General features: G+C 43.9%; 1 protein-coding gene across 7 annotated transcripts in view; it reads right to left on the bottom strand.

Annotated features, from left to right (window-relative positions):
• The window catches only part of LAMA2 (laminin subunit alpha 2), an 834,596-nt gene that overhangs the window by 668,386 nt on the left and 150,615 nt on the right, over positions 1–15,595 (bottom strand). For all 7 annotated transcript variants that reach the window (XM_066605535.1, XM_066605537.1, XM_066605536.1 and 4 more), the window contains exon 3: positions 1,877–1,989. In XM_066605535.1, the coding sequence (XP_066461632.1) occupies positions 1,877–1,989 (113 nt within the window). The remainder of the gene's footprint in view (positions 1–1,876; positions 1,990–15,595) is intronic.

Genomic DNA, 15,595 nt, shown 5'->3' with positions numbered 1-15,595 from the left:
GCAGTATAAGAAATGAAAGCTGAGCTCTAGCAACCAATCACAGTTCAGGATTTAGAAAAAACATATCTTTCTCATGGACAACTGTATGTGGCGCGCTCACATGTTTACAGCCCACAAAACCTTTATATCCTAGCAAAAGAAGACACCAAAAACGTACAGAACTGTCTGGACATAACAGATTGCAGTTACATTCCTTTCACTAATTCAACTTTTTATGTTTCAATATACAGCAAAACACAGATTAGATTTAAAAAAAACAAATTCCACGTGGACGAAGTCGCGGGTAACAAGCTAGTTTGGAAATAACGGTTGTTCTGTACATGTTGCTCCTAATGCTTTTTAAATTGTTTTTATCATGTTTTTGGTATCTGCATGTACTTTATGCCCTTTGCATACTGTCTTTTTTTTCTTGTATGTTTCATTACAGTTTGGGCCATATTTTATTTACTGTAGTGGTGCCTGACACTTTTTCTATTAGGGCTTTAGGGTGCCTACACACTAGCGTTTTTTTTGCTGCAGTTTTTTTTCCAAATGTCAATGGGACTTTCTAATGTTAAAATCGCATCGCACAAAAATCTCAGAAGCACAAAGCTGTGATTTTAACATTAGGAAGTCCATTGACATTTGTTAAAAAAACTGCAGCGAAATCACAGCAAAAAAAAACTACTAGTGGGTAGGCACCTTAGGTGGGTATTCTGACACTGTTGCAAAGCCACTTTTCTGTAATCTATTAATAATAGGATCCTTTCCCCCTCCAGCTGAGTATCCCCCCCCCCCCCACCACCTCCAGACTTCCCCCTCCAGTTCCTCTTTGATTGTTCCAAGTTCTTAATGACTTCCTGTTTTTAAGAAATAGCAAAAAAAAACTGCTGCATAAAATTTCTTTAAAAAGATACCCATGTGTATTTTTTATTAATGGGTAAGATGATTCAAGAGTGCACTGGTTTCTTCAGCAGATTTGCTAGATATATGCATAGTCACTGGTATCAGGGGAATGAAATTTTGCCTTGTAGGGACTGCCAAGTTTAAGAAGGGAGTTTTATAGGGAATGTAATGCTCCCTGCAAAAAGGATATGCAGATATGAGATGGAAAAATGCCTCTACAGCACTGCTATTGGAAAGTAGCAATAAGTCAATGCCCAAACTTTTAACAAGTCTTGCAACATGAGTAAGGCTATAGGCAAACCCATAGTTTTCTCCATTAAGAAAAGACACCTGATGGCAGACATTTGTTTCTCCCTCCTCACTATTCAAAGCCACATTACAAAGCCTGACACATTGATTATTTGGGTAGATACCTTCCAATAGGCGACCCTACAGAGACATTTTTTATCTCCCACTGGTCATTGATATTAACAGTTGGATTATTTCTTATACAAGCTTCTTAATACCTCATTTCAATACTAGTTAGCAAATTCTGATGTGGCACAAGTAATAGTTTAAATATATGCTGTGCTGACTTTCAAGAAACTCCATAAAGTATTGCACCATTATTAGGGCCAACAGCAGCTCCAGAATAGCAAGGGATCAAGAAAACTGTATGGGTATGACCCAAACCTGAATTCCAGAGATATATCCACTTATTCTGATAGTTCATGGCCACTTCACATAATGACTCTCCCCAGACATTATTAATTGTCCTGAAGCCTGACTAAGAAATACTCCCACCGTGTCCCACCCTCCAGAGTACTTCCTATGCAGTTTCCATTGGGCTCTTTCTTTTGTGCTGCACTGTGTACAGGATTAACTCCAACCTAACTGAGGAACAGGGTACATCTTAGAGAATACTTTTTTTGAGTAAATAAAAATGTAATAATTTAATATTTAATAAAACAGAAGAAGAAGGCAAAGAAGAAGAAAAGGAAATTCTCCTTACCTGTTGAAGATCTAGTGTAATTGTCACATAGTGGTATTCCATCCCATTTTTAATGCTTGGACTTTGCCACCAAGACTTTTTTCCATTGATAGCATGAGCAATTGGATAGTGTACTGAAAAAAGAAAAGAATTATCCAAATAGAGTACATATTACTTTATATAAACAGTAAAAAGGTAAACTACAACTCACCAAAACTCTTGATCCATAGAGTTATGCCAAATCCCCAACCTTCAATAAGCCATTTTCTCAAAAATACAATGTGGAAAAAAAGATATGTATAGCTCCAGCACTTCTCATAAAAAATGAATCTTTATTAGAATATATCTATTAAAAGGTAAAAACGCTCACATGTGCGAACAATAACTAAGTCTTAACTATAGCATAAAGCCTGTAAAAGTAAGTTAAAGGTAACAGAAGTAGAGATGAGCGAGCATACTCGGTAAGGCAATTTACTCGAGAGAGCATCGCCTTTTTCGAGTAACCTCTGGCTCATCCCTGAAGATTTGGGGGGCGACGCGGGGCGGCAGGGGTGGAGTGGGAGGGAGAGTGAGAGAGATCTCTCTCTCTCCCGATCCCCTCCGCAACCCCCCGCTCACCCCCCACGGCCCCAGAATCTTCAGGGACGAGCCAGCAGTTACTCAAAAAAGGCGATGCTCTCTCGAGTAAATTGCCTTACCGAGTATGCTCGCTCATCTCCAAACAGGATATGATTTAACAAAAGCATGACCACTCCTACTAATGAATAAATAATGAAGAACTCAAACACATGAAAAACAATACAAAAACATTGACATATAAACATAAGATTAGATCTAAGGTTAAGACGATGTGGAAATCAGTTTTTTAACTGCAGAATTCAATAAGGCTTTCTTGAAAACAATTTTTGAAACCAGTCTCCACCTCTTGCTGGGTGGAAAACCCTTTCAATGCCAGTGACTTTAAATGAGAATATATCCCTTGGTTAATGTCTAAAAAATATATGGATGCTGCAGACAGGGAATGTCTCAAAATACCTGAGGAAGGATTAGAGGCAGATATACGCTCAGCAATACGTAGTTTTAATTTCCGTGATGTACATCCAACGTGCTGCTTGGAACAGATAGTTGATTCAAAACTAGAGATGAGCGAGCACCAAAATGCTCGGGTGCTCGTTACTCGGGACGAACTTTTCGCGATGCTCGAGGGTTCGTTTCGAGTAACGAACCTCATTGAAGTCAATGGGCGACCCGAGCATTTTTGTATTTCGCCGACGCTCGCTAAGGTTTCCTTGTGTGAAAATCTGGGCAATTCAAGAAAGTGATGGGAACGACACAGCAACGGATAGGGCAGGCGAGGGGCTACATGTTGGGCTGCATCTCAAGTTCACAGGTCCCACTATTAAGCCACAATACCGGCAAGAGTGGGGCCCCCACCCCTCCCAACAACTTTTACTTCTGAAAAGCCCTCATTAGCATGGCATACCTTTGCTAAGCACCACACTACCTCCAACAAAGCACAATCACTGCCTGCATGACACTCCACTGCCACTTCTCCTGGGTTACATGCTGCCCAACCGCCCCCCCTCCCCCCCACAGCGCACACCAAAGTGTCCCTGCGCAGCCTTCAGCTGCCCTCATGCCACACCGCCCTCATGTCTATTTAGAAGTGCGTCTGCCATGAGGAGGAACCGCAGGCACACACTGCAGAGGGTTGGCACGGCTAGGCAGCGACCCTCTTTTAAAGGGGCGGGGCGATAGCCCACAATGCTGTACAGAAGCAATGAGAAATAGAATCCTGTGCCACCGCCATCAGGAGCTGCACACGTGGGCATAGCAATGGGGAACCTATGTGCCACACACTATTCATTCTGTCAAGGTGTCTCTGCATGCCCCAGTCAGACCGGGCTTTTTAATTCATAGACACAGGCAGGTACAACTCCCTATTGTGAAGTCCCTGTCGACCGACAGCATGGGTGGCTCCCTGGAACCCACCGGCGATACACAAAAATATCCCATTGCATTGCCCAACACAGCTGAGGTAGTAATGTCGTGCTTAATGCAGGTGGGCTTCGGCCCACACTGCATGCCCCAGTTAGACTGGGGTTCTTTACAAGTGGACACATGCAGTTACAACTCCGTGTGGACCCACAGCATGGGTGGGTGCTAGGAAGCCACCGGCGGTACATAAATATATCCCATTGCAGTGCCCAACACAGCTGATGTAACGTCAGCTGTAATGCAGGTGGGCAAAAAATTAATTGGATTACACTGTAGGCGAGGGCCCACAAAAATTGGTGTACCAACAGTACTAATGTACCTCAGAAAAATTGCCCATGCCCAACCAAGAGGGCAGGTGAAACCTATTAATCGCTTTGGTTAATGTGGCTTAAGTGGTAACTAGGCCTGGAGGCAGCCCAGTTTAACGAAAAATTGGTTCAAGTTAAAGTTTCAACGCTTTTAAGAGCATTGAAACGTATAAAAATTGTTTAGAAAAATTATATGAGTGAGCCTTGTGGCCCTAAGAAAAATTGCCCGTTCGGCGTGATTACGTGAGGTTTCAGGAGGAGGAGCAGGAGGAGGAGGAGGAGGAATATTATACACAGATTGATGAAGCAGAAATGTCCCCGTTTTGGATGGTGAGAGAGAACGATGCTTCCATCCGCGGGTGCATAATACGTATTGCTTAGGTATAGCTGCTGTCCGCTGGTGCAGAAGAGAAGTCTGGGGAAATCCAGGCTTTGTTCATCTTGATGAGTATAAGCCTGTCGGCACTGTCGGTTGACAGGTGGGTACGCTTATCCGTGATGATTCCCCCAGCCACACTAAACACACTCTCTGACAAGACGCTAGCCGCAGGACAAGCAAGCACCTCCAGGGCATACAGCGCGAGTTCAGGCCACGTGTCCAGCTTCGACACCCAGTAGTTGTAGGGGGCAGAGGCGTCACGGAGGACGGTCGTGCGATCGGCTACGTACTCCCTCACCATCCTTTTACAGTGCTCCCGCCGACTCAGCCGTGACTGGGGAGCGGTGACACAGTCTTGCTGGGGAGCCATAAAGCTGGCAAAGGCCTTGGAGAATGTTCCCCTGCCTGCGCTGTACATGCTGCATGATCTCTGCGCCTCCCCTGCTACCTGGCCCTCGGAACTGCGCCTTCTGTCACTAGCGCTGTCGGATGGGAAGTTTACCATCAGTTTGTCCACCAGCGCCCTGTGGTATTGCATCATTCTCGAACCCCTTTCCTCTTCGGGAATGAGAGTGCAAAGGCTCTCCTTATACCATGGGTCGAGCAGTGTGTACACCCAGTAATCCGTAGTGGCCAGAATGCGTGTAACGCGAGGGTCACGAGAAAGGCATCCTAACATGAAGTCAGCCATGTGTGCCAGGGTACCTGTACGCAACACATGGCAGTCTTCACTAGGAAGATCACTTTCAGGATCCTCCTCCTCCTCCTCTTCCTCCTCCTCAGCCCATACACGCTGAAAGGATGACAGGCAAGCAGCATGGGTACCGTCAGCAGTGGGCCAAGCTGTCTCTTCCCCCTCCTCCTCATCCTCCTCATGCTCCTCCTCCTCCTCCTGAACGCGCTGAGATATAGACAGGAGGGTGCTCTGACTATCCAGCGACATACTGTCTTCCCCCGGCTCTGTTTCCGAGCGCAAAGCGTCTGCATTTATGCTTTGCAGGGAACTTCTCAAGATGCATAGCAGGGGAATGGTGACGCTAATGATTGCAGCATCGCCGCTCACCACCTGGGTAGACTCCTCAAATTTTCCAAGGACCTGGCAGATGGCTGCCAACCAGGGCCACTCTTCTGTAAATAATTGAGGAGGCTGACTCACACTGCGCCGCGCAAGTTGGAGTTGGTATTCCACTATAGCTGTACGCTGCTCATAGAGTCTGGCCAACATGTGGAGCGTAGAGTTCCACTGTGTGGGCACGTCGCACAGCAGTCGGTGCACTGGCAGATTAAACCGATGTTGCAGTGTCCGCAGGGTGGCAGCGTGCGTGTGGGATTTGCGGAAATGTGCGCAGAGCTGGCGCACCTTTCCGAGCAGGTATGACAAGTGGGGGTAGCTTTTCAGAAAGCGCTGAACCACCAAATTAAAGACATGGGCCAGGCATGGCAAGTGCGTGAGGCTGCCGAGCTGCCGAGCCGCCACCAGGTTACGGCCGTTGTCACACACGACCATGCCCGGTTGGAGGCTCAGCGGCGCAAGCCAGCGGTCGGTCTGCTCTGTCAGACCCTGCAGCAGTTCGTGGGCTGTGTGCCTCTTCTCTCCTAAGCTGAGTAGTTTCAGCACGGCCTGCTGACGCTTGCCCACCGCTGTGCTGCCACGCCGCGTTACACCGACTGCTGGCGACGTGCTGCTGACACATCTTGATTGTGAGACAGAGGTTGCGTTGGAGGAGGAGGAGGAGGAAGGTGCTTTAGTGGAGGAAGCATACACCGCCGCAGATACCACCACCGAGGTGTGGCCCGCAATTCTGGGGGTGGGTAGGACGTGAGCGGTCCCAGGCTCTGACTCTGTCCCAGCCTCCACTAAATTCACCCAATGTGCCGTCAGGGAGATATAGTGGCCCTGCCCGCCTGTGCTTGTCCACGTGTCTGTTGTTAAGTGGACCTTGGCAGTAACCGCGTTGGTGAGGGCGCGTACAATGTTGCGGGAGACGTGGTCGTGCAGGCCTGGGACGGCACATCGGGAAAAGTAGTGGCGACTGGGAACTGAGTAGCGTGGGGCCGCCGCCGCCATCATGCTTTTGAAAGCCTCCGTTTCCACAAGCCTATACGGCAGCATCTCTAGGCTGATCAATTTTGCAATGTGCACGTTTAACGCTTGAGCGTGCGGGTGCGTGGCGTCGTACTTGCGCTTGCGCTCAAACTGTGGCGCTAGCGACGTCTGGACGCTACGCTGAGAGACATTGCTGGATGGGGCCGAGGACAGCGAAGGTGAGGGTGTGGGTGCAGGCCAGGAGACGGTAGTGCCTGTGTCCTCAGAGGGGGGTTGGATCTCAGTGGCAGGTTGGGGCACAGGGGAAGAGGCAGTGGTGCAAACTGGAGGCGGTGAACGGGCATCGTCCCACCTTGTGGGGTGCTTGGCCATCATATGCCTGCGCATGCTGTTGGTGGTGCCTCCCCAGCTGATCTTGGCGCGACAAAGGTTGCACACCACTGTTCGTCGGTCGTCAGGCGTCTCTGTGAAAAACTGCCACACCGTAGAGCACCTTGACCTGTGCAGGGTGGCATGGCGCGAGGGGGCGCTTTGGGAAACAGTTGGTGGATTATTCGGTCTGGCCCTGCCTCTACCCCTGGCCACCACACTGGCTCGGCCTGTGCCCACACCCTGACTTGGGCCTCCGCGTCCTCGCCGCGTCCACGTCCTATAGGCCTACCCCTACCCCTCAGCATGGTGTATTACCAGTGATTTGATTTCCCAGGCAGGAAAGAAAGTGGCGCAAGCCTGCAGCCAAAATACAATTTTTTCCCTTGTTTTTCAAAGGACAAGCCACACTGCGTGTATTCAATGAATACTACTAAGTTTAATAACTGTGTTGCGGCCCTGCAAAAGTGTCACAGAACTTTACTGTTGCAGAGTTATTAACTGTGGCAGAGCAGGTATTTCCCAGGCAGGAAAGAAATTGGCGCAAGGCTGCACTCAACCGTAGCTGGTTGCGTCTGATTTTTCTACGTTCTCCACGCAGCACACACGTACCCAGAGCCCTTAGGACTGACAGAGGCAGGGCAAATATACTTTTTTCCCTTTTGTTTAAAAGGAAAGGCCCACTGTGCCTATTCAATGACTAATATAACTGTGTTGCGGCCCTGCCTACACAATTCTGTGCCTGTAGTATCAATGCAGGGTGCAATGCTCTGCACCGCCGATTTTGAGAAAAAAAAAAAAAAGCAACACAGCTAACAGCAGCCTGCACAGTACTCCACACAGTTAAATGTGGCCCTAGAAAGGACCGTTGAGGTTCTTGAAGGCTACACTCACTCCTAACACTCTCCCTGCCTAAGCACCACTTCTGTCCCTAATGCCGGGTGCAATGCTCTGCACTGCCAATTTTGAGAAGAAAAAAAAATTTCTCCACTGCTAACAGCAGCCTGCACACACGTAGATGTGGCCCTAAGAAGGACCGTTGGGGTTCTTGAAGTCTACACTCACTACAAACACTCTCCCTACAGCAACTCCAATAGAACAGCACTTTCCCTCAGCTAACTCACAAGGCATGTGTGGCGAGCCGCGGGAGGGGCCGACTTTTATACTCGGGTGACATCTGATCGCCCCAGCCACTCACAGCAGGGGGGTGGTATAGGGCTTGAACGTCACAGGGGGAAGTTGTAATGCCTTCCCTGTCTTTCAATTGGCCAGAAAAGCGCGTTATGTCTCAGAGAGGAAACTGAAAGTAACCGGAACACCGCGTGGTACTCGTTACGAGTAACGAGCATCCCGAACACCCTAATATTCGCACGAATATCAAGCTCGGACGAGTACGTTCGCTCATCTCTATTCAAAACCATAAATGAGACAACTGGTGTTACAATTTATAAATGAATTAATATAAATAGTCAGGGATGTTGTAGAGAAAGGAAAACTAGAACTTGATTGAACACATCTGATACAACCTTTAATCATGAGCCATTTTTGTGATGTCAAAGTTGTATTGTTGTATAAGCTTGGATCTATCATGCTGCCTATTGTACTTATTTTTTTGGTGACAAATTTGATACCTGGCTGAAAAATTTGGGCGAGGGAATTATCCTACATAAAAATAAGTAGATTTTCTTGCGTGTTTTGTTAAATGTAATAAAAAATCCATACTAAAACTAGTAGAAAAAAACTACAAAACTGTCAGATGTAGTATGATGGTGTCTGGTGTTTAAGAACTATGCCAAACAATTGGATTGTCATTTAGATTGTGCCAAATGATCATCTCTGGTTTTTGATGCTGCTATATTTTTGGCCCCTATTCAGGACCCCACTGTGGTAACCACAATGGCGCAATCTGTCAGAAAAAACAGGAAACTCTTGATTATAATCTTTTTCCAATGAACGTACCCTTTTGAGTCCAATAAACTCTTCTACTCAGAGAGTTTTAACCATATGAGAGGGGTGGCAACTCCGTGCATGTAATAAGCAGTTACCAGAGAAGGGATTCCTATACAATTTAGTATCATTTTTTTTTGATAAAATGTTTCTAATAAGCAAGATATCAAGAAAAGAGAGAGACAAAATGCTGCTAAAAAGTAAAAGAGAAGCAAAAACTATTAATATTGAGATAGGAAACAAAATCAGAAACCAAACCGGGGGAATCCTGTCAAATAAGGAGGAGGTTGCCATACCAACTTATCTTTTGCAGAAATGGGTTAAGGGAGGCCTATAGACAAGACTCCTCCCATAGAGACATATAGAGGTTAGTGAGGGACGGGGGGAATAATAAGCCCATGGGGCAACCACAATCCTGGGGAAATTTTGGTTTGTCAAACATAAAAAAATTGGAAGAAAATAAAAAAGATGTAACATGTAACCGTCATCTGAATCATCTGAATAGTTGCTATTGGCAACCAGATGATGCCTGGGGGGATTAATGGCTCCACTGTGTGGAATATCTGTATAAAGAGAGGAGACGTCTATACTACAATACCTAAAGTAGATTATCAAGCCATATACTGAGGTGTTCAAACATTGAGACATTACTACGTATAATGAGGGGCATAGATTTGTATCTTGCTATAATAGTTATCTGTTAACTACATTTTTCAGCTGTTGACAAAGGCCACTGTCTGGCCAAAACGCGTTCAGCTTTACCTGTAAGATGTATGCGTTTTAAACAAAAAAGTTATAATTTTTAATGGTTGAAGCCCTCCTCCATATCTACAGTTTCTCTCATGAAGTTTAGCCAATTGCCAACGGCCATCTGAGGACGGAGCTCCTGCTGGGAAACAGATATTGTTTTTTCCCCTGTACCGGAGGCACTGCTGGTGAGGTGAGCCTCTATTCATTTTTCTTTCCTTTTTTACTTAAATGACAGACTGGAGAGTCTACCAACAAATAATCATCTACTTTTTGGTCTATTATTCCTGTAGCAATTTGGATAAAATACTCCCCCCATTGGAGGTTTGCTGTTTGGCAAAACTCTATGAATCGAGATTTTTGCTGAGTTGTATTTTACCTTTTTACTCTTTATATATCTATTTCTGGTATTCACGAGTTCCCATTTAATATTAGTTCTAGGCATATATATTGAATCCTTAATATCATACTCCATGATATTTTCTAGTTTTATTGATAGTGATTTGTTACTTATGACCTCTTGAAAATGGATATTTTGTCTACTGCTTCGTTTCCAGTTTTAACTAAAACAAAGGCTTCTTAGATAATGCGATTAAAAACCTGATTTTTAACTGGTCCTAACCTCAGATCTGATCTTATGTTTATACATTAATGTGTTGTTTTTTATTGTTTTTCAAGTTTCATTGTCTTATTATTTATTCATTAGTAGGAGTGATCATGCTTTTGTTATTTCATATCCTGTTATCTTTAAATTACTTGCTTCTTGTACAGGCTATATGCTGTGGATAAGGCTTAGTGTTTTGCCGAAACGCGTAGGACCTTGTTCGCACATGTGAGCATTTTTACCTTTTAATGGATATATTCAAATGAGAAGTTCTGGAACTGTATACATGGTTTTTCCCACATTACTTTTTTCTTGATCATACACTTGAAAAAAATATTTTTTGTCCTCATGCCTTAAATGTCTGAAACATATTGAAAAATCTAAATGTCTAAGTTAATATTTATAATTTACTTCTGAGTGGCACTTTCATTGCAGTAATTATTTTGATTATGCTCAATACAGAGTAATACAGAACATATTTTTTGATGATTATTTTTTAATCTGCCAGTTCATTACATATACTTTATGTAGAGTGCTAGTATGCTGGAATACTATTGTGTTGTTTATTGTGTTTAGCAATCTTCCATTGTACAGGGTAATTGCTTTTAGGGCTCCATCACTTAGACGTATTTGCGCACACGTAATCCATCGATTAAAATGGGTTAGAATCCATTGATTTCAATGGGTAAGCTCACAATACTTGTTTTTGTGCATGCATTTCCATCAGGTCAAAAAAATATGTGACATGCTCTATTTTTGTGCGCATTTGCACCCCCAGGCCCCATAGGAATCTATGGGGATGTGCAAATGAACTCTGCATGAACATGCATGAAAAATGGCATAATTGCACAGCCACCTTTCTTGAGCTATAAAGTTTGCAGCTAATTGCAGGGAAGGCACGGCATTTTGGAGATTCTTTGGGATACCTTCATTTTGGAAGCATGCTCAACCATGTTGAGATGGAGATGCTCATTAATTTAGTTAGTTGAGCAGAGACTGACATTCTGAACCGGCTGAAGCCTCCTTCTAGGAACATCGTCCTCCATCTCACGTGACTGCCCAGTTATGAGTGACAGCAACCAAAGCAAAAGAACATCCTTGTCATCAGAAGACATATCTCTAGCCTCAGCTACTGTCTCACAAACCTAGAAAGTAACAGAAGCCTCACAAGATAGCATAACGCTGCACATGTTGACTATTTATTAGTGATTACAGTGGGCTGGGTCAATGACAATTACCGCTAACGTGTTTTTATACATGAGCAAATGCGCAGCTGTTGTGAATGGAAAACAACTCTGCTGTTACCCGTGCAAAAACGACTTGTTCACTGTGCAAATACCTTGCCCAGGAGCGAACGTATTTGTGCTTACGTCTGTGTGCAGGAGCCCTAACACTTCAAAAAGTCCTATATGGAAATTACTAAGCTTTCTAGGTTCCATATTAAAGCAAACGTTCATTATGAATAGCTGGCTCATTGCTAATATGTTCTTTATTAGAATTACCATTGGGCCTCATGCACACAACAGATTCATATGCATGAAGCTATACAACCACAGAAAGAATCACAAGCAACTTTGTACCACTGAGCCTTAATGAATCTGTACAATGGCCTATGACGCTCCATGAGGGGGTCTTTTGCAATGATTCTAGGTAAGTGTACCTCTGTAATATGGCTACCAACTATTTTTTTCTGTCAAACACATGTGGAATCTTGCAAAAATAAAGAAAACCTCAATATACGTCCATGAGAAACCGTAGAGGTACAACAGAACCCCACTGAAGGCTATGAGTATCCAATCACTGCTAGAAAGCTTGCACAGAGTGATTAAATAGCTATGTGCATGAGGCTGAAATAATGAAACAACTGATAAACAGAAGTCATTATGGCATTATAGATTAAGCTTATAGTCAACTTGATCAATTGCTAATATTATATGCTTGCCCCTGTTTTACAGTTATGCCCTCTGCCCTATTTTCTATAGTTTGCATAAACAAAATGTCATAAAGCAGAATCCTTTGAAATTAGTTCCTTTCCACCTCTTTCTATGCATATTGCTCTAGGTTTTTTAACCTAGCAAAATAAACTTTATCAGTTATATGAGAAATACAACTTTAGGGCTCTTTCACATGAGCGTATATTGACCGCACTTTCACAGCTGGCCAATATACGCTGCCCATCTGATGCATTGGTTTACAATGCATCAGTTCAGACTGGTGTATTCCCGTGGTGTAAAAGCGCCTGGACGGGCAAGATAGCGCATATGGTTTGCATTCTGGTCGGGCGCTTTTACGCCAGTCAGAAAAGATAGTTCCTGAACTATCTTCTGGACAGAATAAAGCAGTTGCTCCCATAGACTTCTATGGGAGCTTATGGGATTTGCCGGAGGTGGGAGGGAGTTTAGCAGAGTGTTTGCTAAACTCCCACCCACCTTCTCTCCTCCTCTTCTCTCCTTGCTGGCTGTTAAGCTCCTGACCTGTCCCGCCCCCTCCCATGCCTGGTCGTGTTGTGGCCAAGACACGGCCGACCGAAAATCGCCTACGCCCATGTGAATGAGCCCTTAGCTATAGACAATATAATCTAAAATTATTAACCAAATTAATGATGTGATATAATTAAATGAGTGCCTACGATTTTGAAAGAGACCGTCCAATGGTAGTTGGCCAAAAAAAATAATGTAAAAAGGATGGCCATTGACCTTGTAGTTAAATATTTATTGTGGATATCTTACTTTGAGGTTATGTTACTTTTCATTTAAATGTTACTCTTATTCTCTATTATACTTTAATGCCTCATTCTGACGAGTGTTTTTCTTTTTGTGCACAAATAGCCATCCAAACAGAATTTGTCTATTAGATCCAATAGTTTCTATTGCAGCGTTCACATGAATGATTTTTAGACACGCAAAATACTTGCACCTGCAAAAGGTAGGACATGCGTGGCTACAATGCCCGCATCTAAGGTTGTGCTGTCAGAAAAGATAGGACCTGGGCTTTGTGCAGGACTTCCTATTGACTCCTATGGGCGCTGGATTAACACACAAAACGCACCACGGATCGCGTGAATGAACAAATTATGCGCAAATGTAAATCGCGCCTTTAGCTTCGTTCACACAATTTTTCCTATTTGTACACAAAAAAAAGTTCATCTGAACAAGGCTTTAAATTTTAACTTATTAGACTACGTTCTCACATATCATATTTTCTGCAACAGAAAATCCTCAACAAAATCCATATGATACACTCAGACTGAGGATTTGTTGCTGATTTTACCCATTCATTTGAGAACTTGACGGGCGTGTTTTAGTCACGTTACGTGACCGGGAAAATCATGGCCATGTAACGGGTTAAAACTAGGGATTTTAATGGTTTAGTTTTCACTAGCAGTATTATCGGGCATTATTACTACACCCGAGAAAAGATAGGACTTAGGGCTCCAGCACACTTGCGGTTTTTTTCACGTGATATCGTTGTATTTTTTCACGCAATTGTCAATGGGACTTTCTAATGTTAAAAACGCATCGCAAGTTTGTGCTTTGTAATTTTTGTGCAATGCGTTTTTAACATTAGAAAGTCCCATTGACTATCGTGTGAAGAAAACGCAGCGATATCTCGTGAAAAAAACGCACAAGAAAAACACAAATGTGCAGAAGCCCTTACCTTACCATTCTTGTATGTAGTTAATACTACGTGCAAGAAAGACAAGGCAGGACCTATCTATTTGCTTCTTTTTCAAACTCCCCTACGACTGTGTGAAGAAGCCCTGAAGCTGTGGAATCTGCACTGAAAATCTGCAGCATAAATTGACACGCTGTGGATTTACAATCCACATTGCAATTTAATTCTGCGGCAGATTTTGCATGTAGAATCCTAGAATGGTAGACTTGGAAGAGACCTCCAGGGTCATCAGGTCCAACCCCCTGCTCAGTGCAGGATTCACTAATGGATGTATTGTTTCTGCACCATGTGGATAACATTTTTTAAATATCTGCCACATGACTTGTGCTGTAAATTCTGTAGATTTGGGGCGGTTTGAGATGAATGTACGCACAAATGTTTTGTCTGCACAGAGCCATTGAAATCAATGTCTTCACTTCTTTACGTTATACTGGCGAGATTTTCACGTACAGAAATGCCTCTGCAAATACGTTCATCTGCTAAGGCCTCTCTGTGTGGAAACTCTGCACCATTTATGTCCAATGTGAACCCTTGTTCTAAAGAAAATGTATTTCTTTACTACTTCACCGTGAAACAAGAGGCTTTGTTTTAAAGAATTTCATAATCATAGCTATACCAATGAAGAGACTAAAATAATTCCATCTCATTGTAATTTTCATTACAAAGTTCCCAGGTCAAATGGATGGGAGCTTTAGAAATTAAAAATGGTAGATGAATCAACAATTAACTGTAATCCTTATTATGAACACTTAATCCTAATTAATTTGAGGCACTGATAAATTGATGGCATTTGAAATGAAGCAGAAATTATATCTTCCATAAGGACAATGCTGGGATATTAATGTGGTTAATGCAGTTTGAAATGTATCCTTCATTAACTCTTGGCATGGGCTTGCATTCATTTTACAGCTCCTGATTTTACAGTATATTTGTTTATGAAATGCTACAATAACTTCTTTGGATTTAATAATGGAAATACAAAAGTAAAGACAAAAAGTGAAAGTTGTAACTTCACAACTTTCTGAAGCTTTGACCTTTGTGAGCATTCTGCCTTATCATTAATGAAATGTAAAGGAGGTCTTCACCCTGGGCTCGTCTTATCAAAATCAGTCCCCGGAAGTGGCGTCAGCGGGAGTTTGTAGCGGGAGCAGGGCAATGTCGGATTGGCACCAGAGCCGCAAGAAGACCAGGTGAGCCTCTGGGGAGGAGCCGCTGGAAGGATCTGTTCAGCGGGGGGGGGGGGGGGGGGGAAGGAGAAGAAGAGGAGAAGAGAACAGGTACTGGAGCAGCAGAAGGCAGAGTGTGTGACCGCCAGGAGAGAGGTTCCAGCGCTGAGCCTGCAGGTGATGCCATCGGCTGCAGAGGAGCTGCTGACAAGTGTGTCTAAGTGTGTGTCTCTTTGTGTAAGTGTGTGACTAAGTGAAGAGGTGTAAGAGAGTGAGTGTGTAAGTGAAGAAAATCAGTGTAAGTGCCGTGTGTAAGCGCCTGTGTGTAAGCGCCCATGTGTAAGCGCCCATGTGTAAGCGCCCATGTATAAGCACCTGTGTGTAAGTGCCGTGTATAAGCGCTGTGTGTAAGCGCCTGTGTGTAAGCACCCGTGTGTAAGTGCCAGTGTGTAAGCGCCTCTGTGTAATTACCTGTCAGCGAAGTGTAAGTGAAGCAGGAT

This window comes from Eleutherodactylus coqui, chromosome 1 (genome assembly GCF_035609145.1).
Source record: "Eleutherodactylus coqui strain aEleCoq1 chromosome 1, aEleCoq1.hap1, whole genome shotgun sequence".
In the NCBI taxonomy this organism is placed as follows: domain Eukaryota; kingdom Metazoa; phylum Chordata; class Amphibia; order Anura; family Eleutherodactylidae; genus Eleutherodactylus; species Eleutherodactylus coqui.
This window is presented reverse-complemented; position numbering and strand designations above follow the sequence as displayed.